Source organism: Urocampus carinirostris, chromosome 2, assembly GCF_059441175.1.
Source record: "Urocampus carinirostris isolate Australia breed hairy pipefish chromosome 2, RoL_Ucar_1.0, whole genome shotgun sequence".
Taxonomy (NCBI): Eukaryota; Metazoa; Chordata; class Actinopteri; order Syngnathiformes; family Syngnathidae; genus Urocampus; species Urocampus carinirostris.
This window is the reverse complement of record NC_142350.1, coordinates 67,590,869-67,616,247: the sequence shown is the minus strand read 5'-3', so window position 1 is coordinate 67,616,247 and position 25,379 is coordinate 67,590,869. Positions and strand designations below refer to the sequence as shown.

The 25,379-nt window shown below is 41.8% G+C and overlaps 1 protein-coding gene across 1 annotated transcript; it reads left to right on the top strand.

Annotated features, from left to right (window-relative positions):
* LOC148373080 (PR domain zinc finger protein 1-like) lies at positions 1–22,812 on the top strand. The gene is made up of 7 exons (XM_088328151.1): positions 1–113; positions 5,405–5,725; positions 9,841–9,960; positions 12,439–12,691; positions 17,411–18,336; positions 19,129–19,257; positions 19,378–22,812. The coding sequence occupies exons 1-7, from the start codon at positions 87–89 to the stop codon at positions 19,825–19,827; spliced, it is 2,226 nt and encodes a 741-aa protein (XP_088184277.1). The 5' UTR covers positions 1–86; the 3' UTR covers positions 19,828–22,812.
* Positions 22,813–25,379: the final 2,567 nt, after the last annotated feature.

Sequence of the window (25,379 nt, the reverse complement as noted above, 5' to 3'; positions counted from 1 at the left end):
CTTGCGTGGAGTTATCACAGAGTGGACGGCGTGCACCTGTCCCACGCACACACGCACGCGCACAGAGACCCTCACCAGACGTCCTTATGTGTGGATGGGACCAAAGCTACACGGTAAATCCCTTTTAATTCCGTTTTTTTTTTGCACTTTTTTAACACCTTCTTGCGGAGAGTTTGTGCGCCTTTTATCTTAGAATGAGTTTTTATTAGTCGAACTGTTTAAAGTGTTTGAATAAGACCTTTTCACCTGATTTAAAAAGTTCGTTTTCTATCTTTTTTGTTTGTATTTGGAAGAGAAAAGCACCCGATCGTGAGCAGGGTTGTGTAGGGTTACTTTAACTGGATTACTTTCAATGACTTTTGGATGACTCCAATACTAAATATGCTAATAAAAGATAAAAGGAACTAAATATGAATAACCTTTTTGTGCAGGCTTGGGGAGTAACGGAATACATGGAACGGCAAAAATGTTGTTTGGATTGATTTTCATTTTGTTTCTGTCGCATTTTATGTTCGTTTTGACGGATATCAAAGAGATCAAAGCCAGGAGAGAAAGATTAGCACGTGTTGTGAGTCATCATTTTATTCCTATTTAGTTTCTTTTGTCTTTTATTAGCATATTTGGTATTGTAATCCAAAAGTAATTGAAAGTCATCAAGTTATAACCCTACCCAACCCTTAACGTGAGATAGTGCGCGCCGATGTGGAAATAAAAAGTCCATTAAATTGGATTTTTTTCCATTAAAACAATAATTTGGCTGTACTATTTGTGCTTTTTGAAAAAGTACATGTATAATTCGTGTTTGGAGGGGAGTTTATGTTATTTTTTCCGTTTTACATTCGATCTATTTACTCACAAGGAAAAAGAAACATTCGATATTGCATTTTAACGTGACAAATGCAGAAAGTTCTATTCCTTAGACAAAATAGTACTATCTGTGTAAATATTCACCTGAAAAAGAAGAACATGTATATTCAGTTTTTGGAAGCGAATTAATGTTATTTTTCTTGTTTTAAAGTTACACTCGATCTATGATTTACAACGAAAAAGAGCATTTAAGATTGCAGTATAATTCGTTTTTAGCGCATTTTAATCATGTAAAAAAAATCGGGAAGCTGTTTTTTCAAACATAAAAAATACCCAGAATTTCCTATTTGCGCTTTTTCTTTTAAGTTAAATACTTTGGGAAAAAGTAGAAAACTATATTTAGTGTTTGAAGGCGAATTTATGGAATCCTTTCCTGCTTTGAAGTTACATGTTGTTTTTGATGTATTCACTTACAAAGAAAAACGCATGAAATACTGCAGTATTACACGTTTTCATCGTCGTTCAATATTTTAACAAATTAAGGAAGTAAAACAAGTAGTCCTTGTGTGTTTCTCATTTTTTGTTTCAGTAAAATGACCTAGATCTGTATTTTATTTGTTTAAATTCCATTTTATTAACAAATATCAAACGAGAAACATATACAAGGATAGTGGGGTCCTTTTCACGTAGTTTTCAATGATTAAATCAAAGAATTAACAGCTTAATGTTTAAATATTAACGCGAAATACTTCAATTGGACACATTCCTTGCTTCAAAATGAAATTTGCGGACAAGAAAATGTGAAAAATGTCAACAATTAGATGAGATTAAAATGTTTAAAAAACAAGTTTTGTTTCTTTTTATGATTTTTAACTGCGATTTTATATATAAGTAGAATGCACTATACTGGAAAGTAAATACTTATTATTTCTTCAGATTTGATTCTCATTTTAAGGAGTACCTTTGTAACTGTTTATACAGCTCACATGGAAATGTGAATAAAAGCAACATTTCATTTATTTTACCGTTAGAACCAATTTTACATAAAGTGATAACAAATTTAGGTTAAATAAAATATAATGTAGGGGATTTTTTTTCCTGAGGACAATGTGAGGGATAAATATATGACTTTTAAGAACCTTATTTCAGAAATTGTGAGGTTAAAGACAGCAGCACGGCGCCGCAGTGGTTCGCGGGTGTGCGGCACAGTTCTGAGGTCATGAGATCGAACCTCCTGTGTAGAGTTTGCATGTTCTCTCTGTGCTTGCGTGGGTTTCCTCCCACATTACAAAAACCTGCATGTCAGGTTAATTATTTGTGTCCTTCGAGTGGCTGGCAACCAGTTGAAGGTTTCCCCTGCCTAATACCTGAAGATAGCTGGGATGGGCTCCAGCACCCCCGTGACCCTACTGAGGATAAGCGGTGCAGATAATGGACGGGTTGGGTCAATTTGACCAGAGGACAATGTGAGGGTTAAATATATGACTTTTAAGAACCTTATTTCAGAAAATGTAAGTTTAAAAACACCTACTCCCATGTTCTACCTCATCATTGATCTTTTTGCTTGTTAACAAAATTAAATAAGTAACATAAAAGAAAAAATAATAATATTTGGTGTTGACTTTTGTGCGCATTGCTTCCGTTCTCCATTCCATTCGGGCCCCGGTGCTGTGGAATGCTCTCCCCCCTGAGATTCGATCAGCAACCTCAGTGAAAATGTTTAAATCTTGGCTTAAAACACTGTTCTGTTCTATAGCATATGTATAACCTATACTTTTTGTTGACAATATCTGTGTAGTATTTGCCCTCATGTAGGTTTTAGATCAGGTGATGGTGTAATAATAGTCTGTGATTTACAATAATATGTGGTCTGTGGAGCCCTTTGAGACTCTTTGTGATTAAGGGCCAAACAAATAAACATGACTTGACTTAAGGTTTTTGAGTTTTTCCTTGCCCTCTTGTAGGTTTTAGATCAGGGGATGGCGTCATACTAGTCTGTGATTTACAACAATCTTTGATCTGTGCAGCCCTTTGAGACTCTTTGTGATTAAGGGCCAAATAAATAAACAGGACTTGACTTAAAAGACATTTTTGTTTGTGTAGGCATTAGAAAATCTAAAAAAAAAAAGCGAACTCTAACGGTGAGTCGTGTTGTTTCGTGAAAACATTGCACAATTTCCCTACCTTTTCGCGCGAAAACAAAAGTGTGCATTGTGCTGAAGGGACTTTCAATAGAGCGGTTTATTTTTACATCATGATGTCACCCAGGTTCCATTCGGACACCAGAAAAAAAAGAACTCTTGGAATGACTCTCCAAGAAATATTGACTATTTTGGTGTCACAAAAGGTTGTTTGCGTCCCACCTTGCCTGATTTTCCGTTATCTATTTTGACATGCAAATAGAGCTTTGTGAATGTCCTGGGGAAAAGAAAGGACGAAGATGGGAACAGGATAGTTGGACGTGAATTTGTCGTTCTTTGTGGCATCTGTTCCACAACCTCAACTGGAAAAGTGTTATTCCTTCTTACCTCCTCAGGCGATTTCATCCCTCTGCCGCCAAAACGCTGGAACTTCCATATTTAGTCGGCTTCCGTCACAGGAAACCTCCTTTGGTCCTTGCTCCCATACTTCCTTTGACTTCCTCCTGTGTGTGACTCACAGCAATCTCACTAGAAGATCAGCTTTGTCATTAAGATGTACAAACTAGTCACAAATTAGTTAAGTCTGTTGGTTTTTCCCCAAGGCTTAAAGCTCAGTTCCAACAGTTTTGGTTCTTGGTTTTATCGAAGGTTTGAATCAGATAAGTTAATCCAAGATTATTCAGGAAAAGTCTAGAGAAACCCCACCCAAGCTTAGGGCCTTCTTAAATGAACCCTCAGAACTAAATGAACATGAGCTGCCACTCTGGGGGTCATTCAACTTTTTGGGTTGCCAGGGTTGTCCGGATCAATGCCTGAAGAACCTAATGTTGACTCTGAGCTAAAATTTCCAGTTCCAAAAAATTACTGTGTCTCAGAAAATTAACATCCACAAATTAAGTCTTTCTTAAACCTTTTTGAAGTCCTACTTATATACTCTAGTTATAATTTAAAGGCTGGTCTTTCAACATCTTGGGAGTCCATAGTCTTCTGGTAGTCTGGATCAATCCCTCAAGAACCTAACGTTGACCCTGTGTCAGGAACAGAACAGAAACGGGACCCAATTGCTTTACGTTTCTCACAAGTTTTGTGAAAGGAAAGAGGAAGGGCTGCGCCCACGATCCGGTGTTCGCTGGACGCGGGAACCAAGTTGCTCTCATACTCAAATTGTAATCCGAGCACGGAAGTGGATCTTGCGTGGCGAGCGATAACGGTGTCAAGGACGGGAAAACAGGTCGATAGCTGGGACCGGTCGGGGTCAGAAACGGGTCTTAAGCCGCTACGGGGGAGCAGACGTGGTCGGGATCAAAAATGGGTCGTAAGTCGGGACGAGAGAGCAGACGTGGTCAGAATCAAAATGGGTCGAGGCTGGGGGAGCAAAAACAGGTGGGAGTCCAGGTCGAAACAGGCTTGCCTAGTGTTAACTGAGGTTCGTAGACGGACTGACAAAAGGGGGAAGATAGAAGTGGGTTTGAATAGGGAGAGGGAGCCAATCAGAGTCCGAGACCATTGCCGCCAAAGGAGCGGGCACAGGTGATTCACATTGGTAACCATGACACCCTGTGCTATTTGTTCAGTTCCTGTATCTTGGAAAAGCAACATCCACCGTACATCCAGAATCTTCTTTTTCACTCTTTTTAAACCTCTTCTTCTATACTCTAGTTTAATGTGGAAGGTTGGTCTAGGCTACACTTAACCTGGACTTTCTACAAAGTATCCAAAGCCATCAATAGTCAAGTCATTTTTTCAAGTCATTTTTATTTGTATAGCCCTTAATCACAAAGAGTCTCAAAGGGCTGCACAGGTTATTGCACAGACTATTTTTAGACTATTATTACACCATCCCCTGATCTGGAACCAACATGAGGGCGAAGAAAAACTCAAAAACCTCAACATGAGGAACTGTAAGTAATTCTGACAATGATACAAATTCAACTAGGTTTCTAAGTTGTCTCTTATTTTTGCACCAACAATTGACCCCAGACATCAGTTTAGACACGATTTTGTTTTTAGGTATTTTTGAAATGGTACATCAACTCTAGATCCAAATGAATCCCATTGGAAAAGACCATCATGAAATAATTCAGAAATAAGTTCCCGTTAAAAGTTTCCTAAATTCTTGGGACCCCAATAATGGACGACAGAGAAGATTTTAGACTATTGTTTCATGGTTGGCTCTGTCTTTAATGGTTTCTAGAAGTTTCTTGAACTTTGACGACCACAAAATGTATCTCGGAACTAGTTCCTACTCAAAGGTTCCAGTAAAAGAGATGTCTTTGTAACACAATTATTTTTCCCAAAAGTCAGTGACGACACTACTTCTAAGTTTGATTCGGTGAATCCGTCCACCGTGTTTCACGAAATCAGAAATCCCAGGTGCTTCTTAAACTCCTGGTCCATAAACCTCAGGAAAGCAACACCCTTGTCATAAAACCACGTCATCCTTCTGTATTTTCCAGGCGACCTCTCAAAGCTCGGCCATGTTGACCAGTGAGGGGGCGCATACCATGGAGCAGGAGGAAGACCACCACGTGGCCAAGATGGCCGCCACCTCTTCGGAGGGCGTCCGGCCGGAATCGGACAAGGATGCGGCGGAAACGGCAGAGGAGCCCGATATGTCTCGCTGGACCGAGGCAGAGTTTGAGGAGAAATGCACCTATATCGTCAAAGATACAACGTGGGAGGCGGGGCTTGAGGACGATGCTAACTCTGCTAGCGTCAGGGCGCAGGTTTCTCTGCCCAGGAACCTATTGTTCAAACACTCAGCTGATGGAAAAGAGGTTAGTCCCGAAAAAACTCAAATATAGTGCAATGTTCCCTGTCGTTTTCCTTACGGGTCTGAGCGTTCACACAAAGTCGGTGAGCAACGCTTGAAACAACAGGGAGCAACGGCAATCCCCAGTGTGGCAACCAAATCATTATCAAACATGTCCAAAACTTGACATCAAGTTACATTTTGCTGTGTTTCCGGCAATGCAAAAAATGTTTCACTTTTGAAGGAATTGACTCATGTATTATTGCAAAGGTTGTACGGCCTTCAAATGTCATTTGTTTTTACAACAATTCTTTCACAAGATTTTCATTTTTTTTTCCTGGTATCTTTTGTTGCATAATACTAACATTTTTGGGGGCTTATTGAGTCGGTTGCACGATACAGAACTGTATTTAATCAAATTTTTTTAGTGGAAGTACAATGTTGGCAACAAGATTGACTTGGTATAATTGGAAATAATTAGAATGCGACACAAACTTTTTCTTCTTTTTCCATTTTTTTTCTATTTTTTTAAATTCCTTTAAAAAAATCTCATTGTCTTTATTTTTCCCGAGCTGTTACTTTTTTCTTTTTGTTCTCTATTTACTTTTTTCCTTTATTTCTTTCTCTTCTTTTTTTCTGGCTTTTTTCTGAATTTTTCCTTCTTTTTTCTCTTCTTTTTGTTTCTTTTTTCTCAGCTTTTCACTACTTTTTCATTTTGGTATTTTTTTCTTTTTTGTTCTATTTTCCCCCCTTCCTTTAAGTCATGTTTTGCATAATTTTACATAATATTTGGTGATGTTGGGATTAAAGAAGCAAAAAAAACCTGAAGAGCCGTTTGGGACCCGAAAGAACCGGTTCTCTTTAGTGAGCCGAGCCGAAGAAGCCGGTTCTCGAAAAACTCTACTGACTTTACTTTTCAACTTCGTTCGACATTGACTTCAAAATACCGCATTTAAAAAACAGCGTCAAGGGAGCCCGTGTATTTTGACCTTCATGCACTGTAACTTTGACTTAATTCGCTTCTTAATTAGTAATTTCGAGCCCTGAATTTTGTGAGCTGGCTAGATTTTCCTGTGGCCGGAAAAGTTTTGGGTAGTGCGCAATTGCGAACACACGCAGCTTAGAGGGAACATTAATATAGTGTCGAAATCGAGTGAAGGATGACTATTGTTTTATTGAATTGGGGGCAGTAGCTCAGGAGGTAGAGCGCTCGTCTTGGGATCAAGGGATCCCAGTTTGAATCCCGGCTCGTCCGTGTTACATATCAAAGTGTCCTTGGGTAAGACACTGAACCCCTGATACCCCCAATAAGCAGGTTAGCGCCTTACATGGCTGCAAGGCCGCTATTGGGAAATGTGGAGCACATTGTAAAGCGCTTTGGGAAGTCATTGACTTGAAAAGCGCTATAGAAATGCAGAACATTTCATTTCAAATTGCTTATCCATAAGAGTAAACGAACCCAGTTCAAATTTGACACGTTTGTGAAATTTGAAAGACTCAAAGAGGCGAAAACAGGATCTCAATTGTGTAATGAACAGCCCCCTACCCCCTTTGACAGCCCTCTTCCGGTCAAAAGTGTGATGCTATAGATTATTTCATCAGGTTGTTTGCTATCCAAAGGAAGCTGAACACCGATAGCAAACAAGAAGTGAAAGTCCGCTGGATCGGAATGATTGCGTTAAATAACCTGGAATACAGGACACAGGCGCCTCTGCATACGAGCTTAATCTGTTTCGGAATCGTACTCATATCTCGAATTGCTCGTGTGATGAGCGAATTTTCCCGAGATGAAATATCAAAAAGTGTCATGAAAACGGGACAGGATCAGGACCCAAATGCGTAACCCTAAATAGCCATAAACACAACCTCCCGATCACTGAAAACGAATTATATTAAAAATGGGTCTTTAAAATACAGTAATTGTCAGGACCAGAACGGAAACAGGACCCACTCATGTAACGTTTACCACAAGTTTTTTTGAAGGTGTTAGCTCTTGTACTCGGCTTGTGATCTTCTATTCTTCCATATCAAAGATTCTTTAGCGATGTACACGCAAACTGGGTTCTCTTGGTTGGACATGTAGGTTATAATGTGCTTTTCATATTTTGGACAGAACGGTATACATCAGGGGTCGGGAACCTATGGCTCGCGGGCCATATATGGCTCTTTCTATGAGTACCTGTGGCTCAGAGACAAATTTGATTCCATGCACATTTTCTCCACCTCGTTCAAAACTTGAGACATTAATCCTGTTCAGATGCACGCAAAGCCAAACTAAAGCTGAATTTTAAAGTAGTACTTGGCTTGTTTTTCACTACAATTTACAGTCAAGGTGTCACACCAAAAAACAACAAAAAAAAAAACTAGTTTTGGCTGTACAACGCTAAAGAATCCTTTATATCAAAGCTCACTATATAATCCGTGTTAAGTGTTCAGATACCTTATGATGAATCCACAGAACAAACTGTAAATACGCCAAAACACCGGAAGAGAACTTAAAGTTATGTGATTGGGTGAGTGGGAGGGATGGGTGGAGCTATGCAAAAACGCCCTACTCCGTCTGCGCCAAGGGTAAGCACATCAGGCTCCCTGTTTGCAGAACGTTGTGACATTTTTACAAAATAACTGCTTGCATCTGGTTTTGAAACCAATATGTATGAAAAAAAGGTCAAAATGAGTTTAACCGATCTTGAGTCATTGCAAGAAAGAGACAAGTTCAAAGTGGTATGTTTGTTGATTTTGGCGGGCGCTGGCATTATTCTCTTTTCAGAATTTTGATCAAATCATCAAAATAAATGTGCTGAAGACTAAGCTTTTGTCTGGGGCGCGGGTTTAGCAATTTAGTCCATTTGTCTCATAATATATGGTGTGGCTCTTTCCCAAAATAAAATGAATATATTTTGCTTTTATGGCTCTTTGAGTCAAAAAAGTTCCCCACCCCCAGTGTTCCCTCTAAGCTTCGCGCACTGCCTGCACATTCTCAGCGCACAAAAAAAAATCTAGTCAGCGCACAAAAATGAGGGCTCGAAATTACTAATTAAGAAGCGACTTAAGTCAAAGTTACAGTGCATGAAGGTAATAATACACGGGTTCCCCTGACGTTGTGTCCTAAATGCGGTATTTTGAAGTCGAGTCGAAGTGGAACGAAGTTGACTAAAGTTGGCAGAGAACTGGCTTCCTCGGCTCGGCTCACTAAAAGGAACCGGCTCTTTCGGGTCCTAAACGGCTCTTCAGGTTGTTTTTGCTTCTTTCATCCCAACACGATCAAATATTATGTAAAATTATGCACAACATGACTTAAAGGAAGGAGGTAATAGAACCAAAATGAAAAAGTAGTGAAAAGCTGGGAAAAAAGGAACAAAAGGAAGCGAAAAAAAGAAGAAACATTTAGAAAAAAAAGCCAGAAAAAAAAGAAAAGAAAGAAATGTAGAAAAAAAGTAATTAGAGAACAAAAAGAAAAAAGTAACAAAAAAGTAGAAAAAAACAGGGAAAAAAGAAAAAAAAGTTTGTGTTGCATTCAAATAATTTCCAATGATATCAAGTCAATCTTGTTGCCAACATTGTACTTCCACTAAAAAATGTGACTAAGTACAGTTCTGTATCTTGCAACCGACTCAATAAGCCCCCCAAAATATTATGCGACAAAATATATCAGGAAATAAAAAGAAATGGATATCTTGTGAAAGAATTGTAAAAACAAACGACGTTTGTAGGCGTACAACCTTTGCAATAGTACATGAGTCAATTGATTCAAAAGAGAAAAATAATTTTGCTTGCCGGAAACTCAGCATAATGTAACGATGAAGTTTTGGACATGTTTAATAATGACTTAGTTGCCACACTTGGGATTGCCGTTGCTCACTGTTGTTTCAAGCGTTGCTCACCGACTTTGTGTGAACGCTCAGACCCGTAAGGAAAATGACAGGGAACATTGCCCACCCCTGGCATACATGATTAGTGTAGTTTCGACTAAGCGTCCACCAAACCTGACACCGAGTTTACCCGAATCGGAACGCTGCAGGTAGCATTTTATCACTGAGACATATGTACTCCCGAAAAGAGCCATACATGGCTCGCAAGCCATAGGTTTCCGACCCTGTTCCATAGGATAACCAGACTGAATACTAACATTGTTTGCAGGTTGTAGGCGTGTGCAGCCGGGAATACATCCCTAAGGGAACCCGTTTCGGACCCCTGGTGGGCCAGGTCTACACGGCCGACAGCGTGCCCAAGGATGCCAACCGCAAGTACTTCTGGAGGGTGAGTTCACGTGTATAATATGAAAGAATTTTGGGGAAAGAGTGGGGGGTTCCACTTCCTGTGACATCACCTTTGTCACAGGAAGTGTAACTTTGGTCGTGTGAGAAAGCGAGAGGGGAAGGATGTGATGTCACAGGAAGCTCTGTGTGTGTCTACAACAGTGATGGGCTGACCCATATTGTCACTTCCAGGAAGTACCCCCCCTTCTCTAAATCGTGCGCGTCATGAGGCTAAGCATGTTGTTATTTCCGGCATATTGTGGACTGTTTGGATGAGACACAGCATGAAACAGCAATAAAAGTGATCGCTAATAGATGGGAAGAGTATATTCTAGCGCGTATATTAGCCTTATCTAAGTACAAGCCAAGTACCGTAAATTTCGCACTACAAGCTGCTAGTTTTTTGTACGATATGATGCAGCTTATTCTACAGAGTTATACATGTACAAGGTACAAGATAATTATAAGGCTGCCTAATATCCATCCATCCATTATCTGCACCGCTTATCCTCAGTAGGGTCGCGGGGGTGCTGGATCCCAATCCCAGCATTCCTTGGGCAGTGGGCAGGGGACACCCTGAACTGGTTAACAGCCAGTCGCAGGGCACACAGGGACAGACAATTCGCTTGCTCATTCACACCTAGGGACAATTTGGACCGGTCAATTAACCTGACATGCATGTTTTTGGAATGTGGGAGGAAACCGGAGTGCTCGGAGGAAACCCACGCAAGCACGGGGAGAACATGCAAATTCCACACAGGAAGGTTGGTAGCTGGATTTGAACCCATGACCTCAGAACTGTGCCGCACACACGCTAACCACCGCCCCACCGTGCTGCCCCGATTGCCTGCCAAGTATCAGTGTCTGAAATAATATCTGCCCAAATGCCCGTGGCGTGCACCTTTTACGTCGGTCGTACAACTTTCAAAACTTCTGCCCCCAGGTGGCCGACAACTTTTTCAAGAAAATAATAAACATAAGAAAAAATCTTAGTTTTTTTGTTGTTGTTATTTTTCAAATCAAACGTTTGCTTTATTTCTATTTCGAAATCTTGGTTTGGTTTGGAAATTTCGGAATTTCGGTTCGTTTGGCAATTTGCATACTCGGCAGCCGATCAGAAGACTGAATAACTTCGTGCTTCCGGACTCTCCCGAGCGTTATAAGGTTGCGCATTTGCATATTATTTTCCAAAGTAGACGCACGGAGAACACGTAAAAAATTGAGATGTGATTAGGATTTGAGCCAAAACCTCAGCCCCAGAAGAAATATTCAAAAGAAGCTGACAAAATTGATGACGGTACAAAACGTAAACGTACATTAAAAGCATCGTGGAAAGAGGAGTTCACGTGGCTTGTAGCAAACATTGCATGAATGAAGATGAGTAAATAAAGGTACATACTTATGGCGGATGTAGATTTGTAATAAACTTAACTTTAAAGTGTTGTTCTGTTATATATTCTGATGATCAATCCTTAATACTTTGCAACGATGGGTTTTTTTTGTGGCCGGGCAGGCAACTTTTCAGAGTTGGTGTCCGCTAACTTTTTGTCATGAGTTCCAGACACTGCTAATATGACGTCACAGTTTTCAGTCCCGTGGAAAAAGTATACCCGATAAGTAGTCATCTGCTGCCACACTAAAAATTGTAATAAACCGTCACTACTTGTTAGAAAGATTCCAAGCATTTATGCATAGTGATATTTTTTTATGGAGTAATAGCACCTCTTTATCACTTTGTCATGAGCGCAAGGGATGGGAGAGCTTAAGATCAGTCGCATGGCTACAGGCTTTTGTGATTTTGCAGCTTTTGAATTTTAGTCAGTACAGTACATCGAGGGGCAGCACGGCAGCGCAGTGGTTAGCGCGTGTGCGGCACAATTCTGAGGTCATGAGATCAAACCTTCCTGTGTGGAGTTTGTATGTTCTCCCTGTGCCTGCGTGGGTTTCCTCCCACATTCCAAAAAACATGCATGTCAAGTCTATTGGCCGATTCAAATTGTCCCTAGGTGTGATTGAGCGAGCGAATTGTCTGTCCCTGGGTGTCCTGCGACTGGCTGGCAACCAGTTCAAGGTGTCCCCTGCCCACTGCCCGAAGGTAGCTGACATAGGCTCCAGGACCCCCGCGACCCTACTGAGGATAAGCGGTGCAGATGATGGATGGATGGACAGTACATCGAATTTTGAGAGTTTTTGTCCTGAGTACATGTTAATGCCAATTTAATTAATATTGACTGCTGCGGACAAATTCTGTAACTAGTGTCTTATCGCGGGATGTGTTACTTTTCTTTTATGGACATCTCAACGCTGATATTTTTCAAAAATGTAAGAAACTGACATTTCATTTTTATGGCTGTGTAAACCTGCAGCTTGTACAAAAACCATATTGAGTTTCTTCTTTAAATGTGCGCATGCGGCTTTTAGTCAGGTGTGCTCTGGAGTCCGGTAGTTAACGGTAGTTTTGCCTCTTTTCTACCTCCAGATATACGCGGACGGCGAATTCCACCATTTTGTGGACGGTCTGGACGAGTCGCGCTCCAATTGGATGCGCTACGTCAACCCCGCCCATTCGGCGGCCGAGCAGAACGTGGCGGCGTGCCAGAACGGCCTGAACGTTTACTTCTACACTGTTCGGCCGGTGCCGGCGGGCGCGGAGCTTCTGGTGTGGTACTGCCACGACTACGCACGCAGGCTACACTACCCGCCTTCTGGGGAACTCATGATGCAGAAACTCAGTAAGTGAAGTCACGCGGGATTGGTCGGCCGTCGTTTCGAGTTTCAGTAGGATTTCGTGCCGGTTATTATCACGTTTACGGAGACCTTAATCACTTGGGTGTCAAGACCAGAACGGAAACAGGAGTTTTATTGAAGGAAGAGAATGGGTTGCGCCCACGATCCGGCTATTGCTGGACGCAGGGAAGCAGGTCGCTCTGAACGCGGAAGTAGATGTTCCGCGGCGAGCGATGGCGGTGTCGGGGACGGAAAAACAGGTCGATAGCCGGGACTGGAGAGCAAAAACGTGGTCGGGTCAAAAACGGGTCGTAAATCGGGACGGGAGAGCAGAACTGGTCAAGATCAACACAGGTTGTAGCCGGAGACAGACGGGAGCAAAGATGGGACAGGTGGGAGTCAGGGTCGAAAAGGCTTGCCTAGTATTCACTGATGTTCGCAGACGGACTGACCACAGGTGCCAGACAGGAGTGGGTTTAAATAGGGACAGGGAGCCAATTAGAGTACGAGGCAGTTGCCGCCAAAGGAGCGGGAACAGGTAATCATGACATTGGGTCGTCAGGGCACCGCTTTCTGTGGTGTGTCTTGGACAAGTACAAACTGTCGGCGTCTTGGGTAGGGGTTTAGTCCCCCACATGAAACAGCTAGTACTGGTTTCTATTTTTACCAGTTTCTGAAGAAGCCTCTTGATCTGACTCAGATACAGCACCTTCATCATATGGCTGTTTTTGTTGGTGTAGTCAAGTCATGTTTATTTGTGACGCCCTTAATCACAAAGAGTCTCAAAGGGCTGCACAGATCAAAGACTATTGCAAAACATAGGCTATTATTCAGATTCAGATTCAGATATACTTTATTGTCATTCTTGTACACGTGTATACAGAACGAAATGTCGATACATCTGACCCGCACAGTTTCCTTGAATGTACAGATATAAATAAAATGTTGTATTGAGTTAGAGTATTAAAATACTAATAATATACTAAATAATTTTAGCTATGTATAGTATTATACAGTAGTGCAAAGAGTGCAAGAGGAGCAGCTAACCAGATGTGCAAAATGGGCAGTCAGGTAAACAAGTCACTATACAATAACAATAACACTGGAGTACGATAGTGCAGAGGAGAACAGATGTGCAAAGGAGTTATTATGACAGCATCCCCTGATCTAAAACCTACATGAGGGCAAATAATACACATATTATCAACATAAAATATAGGTTATTCATATACTATAGAATAGTAGTGTGTTTTAAGCTTAGATTTAGACATTTCCACTGCTGATCAAATCTCAGGGGGAAGAGCATTCCACAGCACCGGGGCCTGGATGGAGAACGCTCTCGAACCTGCGAATCTCTTCTTGGCTCTTGGGATCACGAGTAGGCCAGCGTTTTCAGAGAGAAGAAATTATATCTAAAATATATGAGGGAACAAGTCCATGCATAATTTGGTGTAAAACAACAATTTGCTCAAAGGACTGCTCAGGTTACAATGACACCGTCCCTCTGATCTGAAACCAACATGCAGGCAAGGAAAAACTCAAAACCTTAGCATTAGGAAAATAGGAAACCTTGAGAAGGGGCCTCACATGTGGTAAACCCCCTTCTAGGATGACCCGGGTGCAATAAATTAATGCCATGAATTCACTGGTCGGCCCCCGTGACAATGTATTCTCTACCCCTCCAGTTAAAAATGACTTTACCGCCTCTGTATTAAGCCGTTAGCATTAGCTACCATACAGCAGAACCAAGGATCAAAGAGCAATGTTAAAAGGTTAGAATAGCAGTTTAAGGAGCAGGTTGGGAACCCAAACATGTCCCTAAGGAAGTGTCAAAACAGCCACTAAACATATATATGAACAAGTGTGTGTTTGTTAGATAACACTTTCTCCTCTTCGTGTCTTTGTAGTGTTAGCACTTAAACACGGCATCCAGGCTCCAGTGTGTGTTTGTGATTTATCACTTAAAAAAAGAACAGAAGGGGAGTCCCTTTGCCCCCATTCTGGCCCCTTCCCTAATTCCCCTCCTCTTGAACTTCCTGTCTGAGCCGCTGACAGATTGAAATCTCCGAGATGGCGGCCATGTTTGTTTAGGTTTGAGAGGGGGATGAGGAGGAAGGCTAACTGATAACCTCCATGTTTACTCACCAACGCATTACTACTCATTCACTGGCTTGTGTGCGAGTGTTGCGGGGGGTAACACACACATTGTATCCCGCATAATAGATGGCGGCCATTTAGCAGAGCCGCGCCGCGTCTTAGCTTTTAAGAGTTTGGTCCGCTAATCCTCGCTTTCATCTTGTGTTGTGTGAGACGAGCGAGTGTTAGCTAAAACGAAACGTTTGTAAAAACAGAGTTTACGAACTTAAAGTAGGGCTAGCTTATATACGACAGCGTTAAAGGGACGTTAGCCAAAAGTAAAGTAGCGCTACAGCAGTCTTGGATATTGGAAAGGTCATCAAAGTTGAAATAATCAGGGTTGGGTAGGGTTACTTTAACTGGATTACTTTCAATTACTTTTGGATGACTCCAATACTAAATATGCTAATAAAAGACAAAAGAAACTAAATATGAATAAAACGATGACTCACAACACGTGGTAAGCTTTGTCTCCCGGCTTTGATCTCTTGGATCTCCGGCAAAAGGAACACAAAATGCGACAGAAACAAAATGAAAATAAATGCAAACAGCTTGTCGACATCCTTTTTGCCGTTCCATGTATTCCGTTACTCCCCAAGCCTTAGTAATTTTATTCATATTTAGTTTATTTTGTCTTTTATTAGCAAATTTGGTATTAGAGTAATCCAAAAGTAATTGAAAATAATCAAGTTAAAGTAACCCTACCCAACCGTGCTCACCATACAAAGGTTTCAGGTGACAAAGTACCTGAACGGGAAACTTTTGCCTCACGTTACAAAGGTGTTTCAGGATACAAAGTGATTCCCTTGGTCTGAAAATCTCCCCCCAACTTAAATCGTCTTCCCCATGGGTTGGGTAGGGTTACTTTAACTGGATTACTTCCAATTACTTTTGGATTACTCCGATAGCAAATATGCTAATAAAAGACAAAAGAAACTAAATATGAATAAAATGATGACTCACAAGACGTGGTAAGCTTTCTCTCCTGGCTTTGATCTCCGGCAAAACGAACATAAAATGCGACAGAAACAAAACGTAAATAAATCCAAACTTGCCAACATCATTTTTGCCCTTCCGTGTGTTCCGTTACTCCCCAAGCCTGCACAAAATTTTGTCATTTTATTCATATTGAGTTTCTTTTGTCTTTTATTAGCATTATTGGTATTGGAGTAATCCAAAAGTCATTGAAAGTAAGTAGTTAAAGTAACCCTACCCAACCCTAGAAATAATTAATATAAAAAACATTAAAGCACAGGTAGCTGCTAAAAATGAGTTGGAGTTCATTTGAAGTTTTCAAATAGAGTGCAACATTAGCCAGTTTAGCACAGTATTTGCTAATTTGGCAGTCGGCTAAGCTAATGCAATCCTGTATTAGCATATTTAAATAAACTTCATTGCAACTAATATGAGTTGTTCTGGGGTGGAGGGTCAAATAAATGTTTTGAATACAAGCCAAGGGCCGATAGATATGAACATTTTTTTCAAATATAGCTTAGTGAAGCTAATTAAACAAAATATTGAACGTAATTGGATAAATAAGGCAATATTTTCTTATGCATCTGTAAGTAATCCTATATTTTCAACAGGAACAAAAAGACAAATGTTCTTAATTTGATTTGAAGATCCCCATAATATAAACATTGAATAAAACAATATGCTAATACTAGTTTCTAACAGTGTGCTAGTCCTGGGGTCGGGCACCCAAAATACGTCTGGAGCCGCCAAAAAATTAAGTCGTCTATAAAAAATTTTTTATATTAAAACCAAAAAGTGATTTATTTATAAAAGTAATTTAATGTAATTTAATATTTGCCGGCCCCCGTGCTAGTCACAGCTAACGACCCCGAAAGCTAGCGAGAGTGTGTGAAACGTCAGCTGCTAAAGCAATGCTAGCTGCTAACGTTGTGCTTGTTGACCCCTAAAGCAATGCTAATTGATACAAATACGATAGCTAAGAGCTAAACGCTTAAGGTTAATATGTGCTCAATACTGAAAATAGGAAAGGTAGGAATTATATTTGCGGTGTATTTATTTCCAGCTAGCTCTCCGCTATTATTTAGCCACCATCAGTAGCCCAGAACTGGGCTAAATTGACTTAAAGAAAAAAAGGAATAGCAATTTTTTAATCGTTCTCTTAACTGAAATTCTTTGGAATAGAATTGGATCGGAATACAATAAAGTACAAAAATGTATTGAACCTAAAACAACACTATCTTCATGGAGCGGTATCGTACTCTACAGTTCCTGGTGTATGACACAATAATGTATCAAAATAATTTCAGGAGCCGTAGAAAACCTTCTCGCAGGCGGCATGTGGCCCCCGGGCCTTGACTTTAACACAGGGTAAACAGAAGTCAAGCAGAATTAAAAAGGATTTTTGTCTGGAACACACCTCAGTATGTTGACCTCATGCACTTGTAAGAAAATGTGTAATGCTCACGCAGATGCGCACACACCTGACTTCCTGTCCGGATCCGCACCTCGTCCGTCAAGCGTGTGTCACTTTGAGAACGCTAATGCACGTTTATCTTCCCAAAAGTAAACATCCGTCAAGACCTCTATTGATTTGACTTTTCCTGTCCTTGCAGAGCGGTCGCTGCTGGAGGTGAAGCAGCATCAGGCGTCAGAACCCTCACCTACCCCCACCGTCAACTCCCGGCCCCCTAAAAGGGAGCACAGCGTCCTATCCATCCTGCGGGACGTCCCCAAGAGTGAACCCAGCCGGCCACTGCCCACTCGCCAGCGGTGCACCTACAGCCCAGAGCGTCCCTTGTACCCACGTGCCCTCTATCCTTCTCTCAGGGGACACCCTGAGGACTTCCTCAAAGCAGGCGGCCTGAGGTACCCCCGTTCCCCTGGGGACCAGTCGTCAGCTACACCCAGCCCTAATGCCAGAAGCAGTCCGGAGAGCAGCCCGCAGGGAAGCCCGTCAGCTCCCTTTTACCCGGGTAGTCTAGGGCCATACCCCAGCTACTCTCCACCGTCCGTTGCCCCTCTGACGCCTTTCTATACCCCGGGTGCACCCTACTCTCGCTACCTCCTGCCGCATCACTACCCACTCCCTGGGGGCGGAATACCAAACGTGGGTGGCGCCTACCCCCGGATGTACCCGCTTTATCTTCCGCCCCATGTCCCGCTCATGCCCTCGGATACACCTGGGCGGTGCTTCCTAAGGTCAGAGGCTTCCCACCCTTCCAGGGACTTTCTTCTACCAGCGCCTACCAGCGCCTTCTCGGCCGCTGCATCCCTCAAGGACAAGGCGGTTACGCACCGCCCTTACGCTGGGCAACACTCGCCTTCTACCGGATCTTCTGGCGCAGGGGTACCCAGCGACCGGGCTTCTACCAAGCTGTGTGACTCAGATGAGGAAGCAGTCAACCTGGTGAAGGTGAAGCGAGGTGTCGGCTCTGCCGGTTACAAAGCTCTGCCTTACCCTCTGAAAAAGCACAATGGGAAGATCAAGTATGAGTGCAATGTCTGCACCAAGACCTTTGGACAGCTTTCCAATCTCAAGGTAAGATAGGAATTGAAATTGTAAGTCATCAATTTTAAGAATGCCTTAACTAAAACCTGTGTTGATTTGAGTCTGATGTGGTATTCAATATGAGAAAACCTAAGGCTAAAATCTTAGAAAGTCTTTATCTGACTTTGACTTGCTATTCGGGAGTTGTTATTCATTTGGAGTCAGAGACCAGGGGCTGAACTTGGCCTTGGTTTTGCGAACTCAGTAATTAAACTGTGAGTTAGTGTCTGAGATTTAGCGAAAGATAGAGCAAATCACCAATCTTAAGACCAATAAGCCTAAATCTTGGGAGAGTCTTGACTTTAAATCTGTAACACTAAAATCCTGTAAACGTAACACTTATCATCGGGACAGCTTTCCAACCTCAAGGTGAAATAATGATGGACTCAAGTCGAATTAAATGGTCAGTTTGAAAACTGCTTTACTTAAAACCTGAGCAAATGCTGATTTGAAGTGATATTCATGACAGACGATTTGAGGCATCAATATAAGAAATTTGCATGGCAAAAACTTGTGAATCAGACTTTGACTTGGTATTCAGCAGACTTCAGTTGTCTGGAGTCACAGTCGAGTTACCGAAGTCGGGCTCCAGCTTAGCTAAAACTAACTTAACTGAGTGAGTACCACTTAGTACCACTGAGATTTGACTCTCCAATCTTCGGAATTGCCCTGCCTCACCTTGGTGCAGTCTTCAGTTTAAACTCATGAGACTGCTATCCAGAAAACATTCAACGTAACTGACTTGACATAACCAAACCCACTCAACGTGTTCTTGGTGTGCAGGTCCACCTCCGCGTCCACAGCGGCGAGCGACCTTTCAAGTGTCAGACATGCAACAAAGGCTTCACGCAGTTGGCCCACCTGCAGAAACACTACCTGGTCCACACAGGAGAGAAGCCACACGAATGCCAGGTGAGACCATGTACTGAAACTCTTCTGTATGATATATGTCTGTACTACATTGCACCCTGGTGGCAAAATCATTCATTCTTGGTAATGACACCCTCTCTGACTTCATCTTTTGTGTGTCAGGTGTGTCACAAGCGCTTCAGCAGCACCAGCAACCTCAAGACCCACCTGCGCCTCCACTCGGGCGAAAAACCCTACCACTGCAAGCTGTGCCCGGCCAAGTTCACGCAGTTCGTGCACCTCAAGCTCCACAAACGCCTGCACTCGCGCGAGCGCCCCCACAAGTGCCCGCAGTGCCACCGCCACTACATCCACCTGTGCAGCCTGCGCCTCCACCTCAAGGGCTACTGCCCGGCCTCCGCCCCCCTCTCCGCAACGGACCAGGTCCAAAGGGCTAACGAGGAGATCGAACGCTTCGATCTGAGCGAGCACGCCGAGCAACTGGAGAGGCTCCGAGGCGGACCCGAGTTGGACGCCGTCCTGGAGAAACAGGTTCTGGGGAGCGCCTGGCGCCAGACCTCTGTTATCAAGGTGCGGCGTGGACTGACCGTCAAGCAGGAGGCGGACCCGTGAGGGGACCACTTCAGGGACTCGCTTACTCAGGGCTCAAATTTGACAATCATCCTCTTAAGGTCTTCATTTCCACACTATTTTTAATTTATTGTCTGACTTTGATGTTTCCGAGAACATTCTTCAGGGTTTACAAGAATGATTCCACATTTTGACTGTGTCCCTTTACCACTTACCGCATTTTCCGGATTATAAGGCGCACCCCACAAGAATAGCTGTTGGTCATATATTTTTTTATATAAAGGGCGCACTGGACTATAAGGCGCATTGGACAAAAACAATGGTAAGGGTGTATAAACCCTAACCCATTCAATACACTTACGCTCTGTACATATCGCAGAACATTGAGTATCAAACCAGGAATGCGGCGGAGAGAGCATTAAAACCTAACCACTAAACCACTAGTCGTACAAATGACATGTAAAAAGGCATTCAATTGTATCTCGCTATCACACTATTTTTCCTCATGGTGCCAGAAATGAATGGTCGAGAACAGAGAAAAAGAAAAGTCGTTCTGAAGGCTATAAATAAACGCAAAAAAACACGGTCTTAATGATAATGATTCAGACTTTGCTTTCAGGAAGACTTCCTGTTTACTCTATTCTCTAAAATTCATATATCATCCGTATCACAAGTGGTTAGGCGACGACACTCTCACAGCCACGAACTGGGTCTGATTCCCGTTACATACAATGTCAATTTGTCAATAGAAAGGCATCGCTGATCATAATTACAAAACGTTGCATGCAATGAGAATCGAACCCGGGTTGCGGCAGTGAGCGTACAGACTCTTAACCTCTCGACCACCAGTGTCACAGATAACATATGAAAAGGCATTCAAAGTCTGATACACCAAAGACGTTTCCCTCACCGTGTTTTTTTCCCCCCCATATGTTTCAGGAAGCCTTTCTGTTTTCTTCATTCTCTAACATCCATATGTCATCTGTATCACTAGTCCTGTGGTTAAGTGTCGACGCTCTCATCACCACAATCTGGGTTTGATTCCTGTCACCTACAATGTTTCGGGATTTTGCTACATCGAAAAACATTGTATGCGATGAGAGTTGAAGCCATGTTGCAGTGGTGAGAGCACCGACTCCTAACCACTAGACCAGCGGTGATACAGATAACATACGAAAAGGCTTCATAAGTCTTATTCTTCATCAGATAGACCAAAGAGTTGTTCCCCTCCTTGTGCTTTTTTTGTGATTTTCATCTTTCAGGACAACTTTCTTTCTTTTTTTTTCCTTTCTCCAACATTCATATAGTATCCGTATTACTAATCTAGTGCAGCGTTTTTCAAACTTTTGGCTGAATATCTAAAAAACAAAAAAAACAAAGCGTATATTACCAATAGAAACGTTTTTCAACATTGAAAAATGGCGTTATATTATAACATCTTGATCAGGAATCAAATTCAAACTCATTCAGTGTGAAACCTGGGGCTGTTTGGATCACCACAGAGCTGCTACCCTGGCAGCAATAGATGAAAGACACACATGAAGCTCTTCCTTCACAGCTCCCGGTCTTTTTCCGTTTTTTAGTTTTTACAGCAGTCAAGCTTAAAAAATTCACCTCACACAGGAATGTTGTGGAAAATAGATTTTTGGCCAGTATGGAGAACTCCTTGGCAGCTGGCAACCAAAAACTGTCCAAAGGTAGATCAGCAAAGCTTAGCTTGAGACAAAGATCTTGTCTAAATCCACTTTGTTCCTCCTGCCACAGTTCTAGCTAGCTTGAAGGACTCTCCCGTTTACCTTCGCAGTGTTTCTCCTGAAAGTTGCTTCTTTCTCTATGCGTTCAACGAACGAAATACTCCACATTATTATTTTCAAGCGAAAAGTGTTTTGTTCGGCGATAACGTTTAAGCTTACTCAGGACCATAACACTGTTGGAGAGCTTTTTAACACATACCAAGCATCTCCAGTAAAAGTAAACCCAAATGAAAGATAGCTTTCGTTGTATTGCCGCGTGCTAGAAACTTTGCTTCCTTTTGACTTCAAGGGCCATCATCTTGGTCCGGATTTTGTCCAGCGCCCAGTTCAGAGTCAGCATTTACTCCTCTCCAAAACGTATCCATCACTTTCACCGTCGTCCTGCTATCCACAGGTCTCTAATTCCCTTGTCTCCAAGCACAATTGGCTACCTGCTGCTGCCACCTATGGAAGAGTATTACATGATCACTCTGCCAGGCGCTAGACCACACAGGCACACAAATTGGATTATTGGCCACAGCACACCTGCCGATATCACACCAGTGTGCCGCGGCAGAGTGGTTGAAAAATACTGGTCTAGTGGTTAAGTGACGCCGCTCTCACTGCCACGATCTGGGTTCGATTCCCATTGCATACAATGTTTTGCCATTTTGGTCAGCGATTAAATTGTTCAATCACTGCGTATAGATGGTGTATAAGGTCCATCTGGTTATAAGGCATACTTTCAAATTATTGGCCATTTTGGGGTATTTAAATGAGTGTTATAGTCCGGAAAATACCGAATTGAAACGATAGCAACAAAGGGCGAGTGTGTGTCACAACAGTTACCTCAGAGTGTGTGCGTGAGTGAGTGAGTGTGAGAGTCAAAGAAAAAGGCTAAAGAAGGAACCTTTTTTTCCTATTTATTTGCTCTTTGGCTACTTGAAGAAGGAGAAACAGAAGTGGAGCTCATCTGGGCAACATGTAGCACCTGTTTTGTCATTTTTTGTTTTGTTTTGAGAACGATGACACTGTCAGCGAAACCAAACCCCGGCAAACCAAAGTGGACTGCATAAACTTCCGTCATGCAAAAAAAAAAAAAAACAGGAAGAATGTAAAAGAAGGGACTTGGCTTTCTATTTATTTGGATTCTTCGTATGAATCTTGGGGTATTTTCTTGGGTGTTATTTCCAACATTTCGTTTGTGAACTGGACACTTCAAACCAAAGTTGAGCAGATTTTGGAATGGAAAGCATACATTTCTTTTATATACTCTTATGTCATTTTCATTGATTGTTGGAACCATTTATTTAAAAAATTTCAATTTGTTTTTGGTTAAAATTGTATTTTTAACAATGAAACTGTGTGTGACACTCCAAACCAAAGTTGACCTAAACCGTCCAAAGCCGAAGGAACTTCAAAAGTGGTTTCTTTTCAGGTATTTTTTTGAGAAATCGTAATTTAATTTCAGGGTTGGGTAGGGTTACTTTAACTGGATTACTTTCAATGACTTTTGGATGACTCCAATACCAAATATGCTAATAAAAGACAAAAGAAACTAAATAGGAATACAATGATGACTCACAACACGTGGTAAGCTTTCTCTCCTGGCTTTGATCTCTATGATCTCCGGCAAAACGAACATAAAATGCGACAGAAACAAAATGAAAATCAATCCAAACAGCTTGCCAACATCATTTTTCAGTTTCTTTTGTCTTTTATTAGCATATTTGGTATTGGAGTAATCTAAAAGTAATTGAAAGTATTACAGTTAAAGTACCTCTACCCAACCCTGTTTAATAGTTTGTATATCACTTTAATTGTAATTTTTTCAAAATTCATTTGAACTGTTTTGTTAGTTTTTCTTTTATTCTCCTTACGTTAATTAAATTATCAGTTGGATTTTTTTTTATTTAAAGGGACACTGTGTAATATTTGACCACTAAACATCACTGAAAAGTGCGGCAAAGCACAAGGAAAAATACAAACTATGGAGACTCAAAGTGATTCATATTTTAAAGCCGAGCCTTTTATAAGTTTTGGATTTTTGGTGGGTAGCAGTAAAATGGCCGGGGGTCAGCAACAAGCAGCTTTGGAGCCACATGCAGCTCTTTGGCGCTCCCTAGGGGATTCCAGGTGCTTTTTAAAAAATGTTTGATAATGGAAAATTATAAGGTTTCTGTAGGATCAAATTTCCGAATGAATAGAGATATGGGGCAGCACGGCGGCGCAGTGGTTAGCGCTTGTGCGGCACAGTTCATGTCATGGGAACCTGTCGTGGGTTCAAATCCAGCTCCAGACTTCCTGTGCGGAGTTTGTATGTTCTCCCCGTGCTTGCGTGGGTTTCCTCCGGGCACTCCGGTTTCCTCCCACGTTCCAAAAACATGCATTTCAGGTGAATTGGCCGGTCCAAATTGTCCCTAGGTGTGAATGAGCGAATGAGTTGTCTGTCCCTGTGTGCCCTGTGATTGGCTGGCAACCAGTTCAGGGTGTCCCCTGCCCACTGCCCGGAGATGGCTGGGATGGGCTCCAGCCCCCCCCCGCGACCCTAATGAGGATAAGCGGTACGGCTAATGAGATGAGATAGAGATATTCACAGTATGCGTTGCCCTCCTTATGAGGCTTATAAAAAGATTTTGATTTTTGAGGCTCTAAACATAGTTTTCCGATATGGCTCTTTGAACATTTTGGGTTTCCAATCCTAAACCTAATGTTATGTAGAATAAATAAAAAAAATCTCGACTTTAAAAAAAATGCATGTTTATGTGATAGTTTATGTATTTTCTGCTTCAATGCGGTCCTTCATTTTCAGTTTTTTTACCACTAGAGGGCACTAAGCAATACATAATGTCCCTTTAAAACTTTTTGCATTTTTTTTTCCTCTAAAAACGTTTTTATCAATTTTTTTTTATGTCGCTTATGTCATGAGAAAAAATATCCCACTATTTTCTGTGCGACGCTCCGAACCAAAGTGGACTGCTTTTCCGAACTGCTGATGCCCGAAGCAGCAAGAATGTGAAGACGAAAATCAAGTGACTTTAACGGAGTTGTGTTCCTAGCCCCTCCTCTGACCACGCCTTTTGATGCACTGGCCCCGCCCACTTTTTTTCATCGATGACCAAAAAAAAACGTCACTTGTCTTTCGTGAGCTTTAAACTCCAAAAACTCAGTGAGTGCGTGTGTGTGTTTACATGCTGGTTGGTTTACAAATTGTTTTATTTATGTGCAAGAAAGTCCAAATGTGTAAATTATAATGGAAATGACTATAAATCTTCACTGCTTCTAATCCAAACTCTGGTGTGTTGTTATTGCAGTCGCCGGTTTCATAATTATACAAAAGTATAACGAAATTGGAGGGCTTTTCCTTTCAGTTTAAGAAAGCGATTTAGAGAGCGGCTGGCTAGCTCCATACTAGCATTGGGGTTCCTTGGATTGAGCCAGGGCTCCGCGATGAATACAACCATCCTAATGTAGCGGGTTCCCACGAGTTGTAGGTCCAGGTCACTTGTTTCCAGGGTTGGGTAGGGTTACTTTAACTGGATTACTTTCAATTACTTTTGGATTACTCCAATACCAAATATGCTAATAAAATGACTAAATTTTGTGCAGGCTTGAGGAGTAACGGAATACATGGAACGGCAAAAATTATGTTTGCATTTATTTTCATTTTGTTTCTGTCGCATTTTATGTTCGTTTTGCCGGAGATCAAAGAGATCAAAGCCAGGAGAGAAAGCTTACCACGTGTTGTGAGTCATTATTTGAATCATATTTATTTTCTTTTGTCTTTTATTAGCATATTTGGTATTGGAGTCATCCAAAAGTCATTGAAAGTAATCAAGTTAAAGTAACCCTACCCAACCC

Bases quoted from the DNA above. Each gene is read 5' to 3' on its own strand.
- LOC148373080 (XM_088328151.1), top strand. From the start codon at position 87: ATGTGTGGATGGGACCAAAGCTACACG. The intron at 5,726-9,840 runs GTTAGTCCCGAA...CATTGTTTGCAG, and splicing joins ACTCAGCTGATGGAAAAGAG to GTTGTAGGCGTGTGCAGCCG. The intron at 18,337-19,128 runs GTAAGATAGGAA...CTTGGTGTGCAG, and splicing joins GACAGCTTTCCAATCTCAAG to GTCCACCTCCGCGTCCACAG.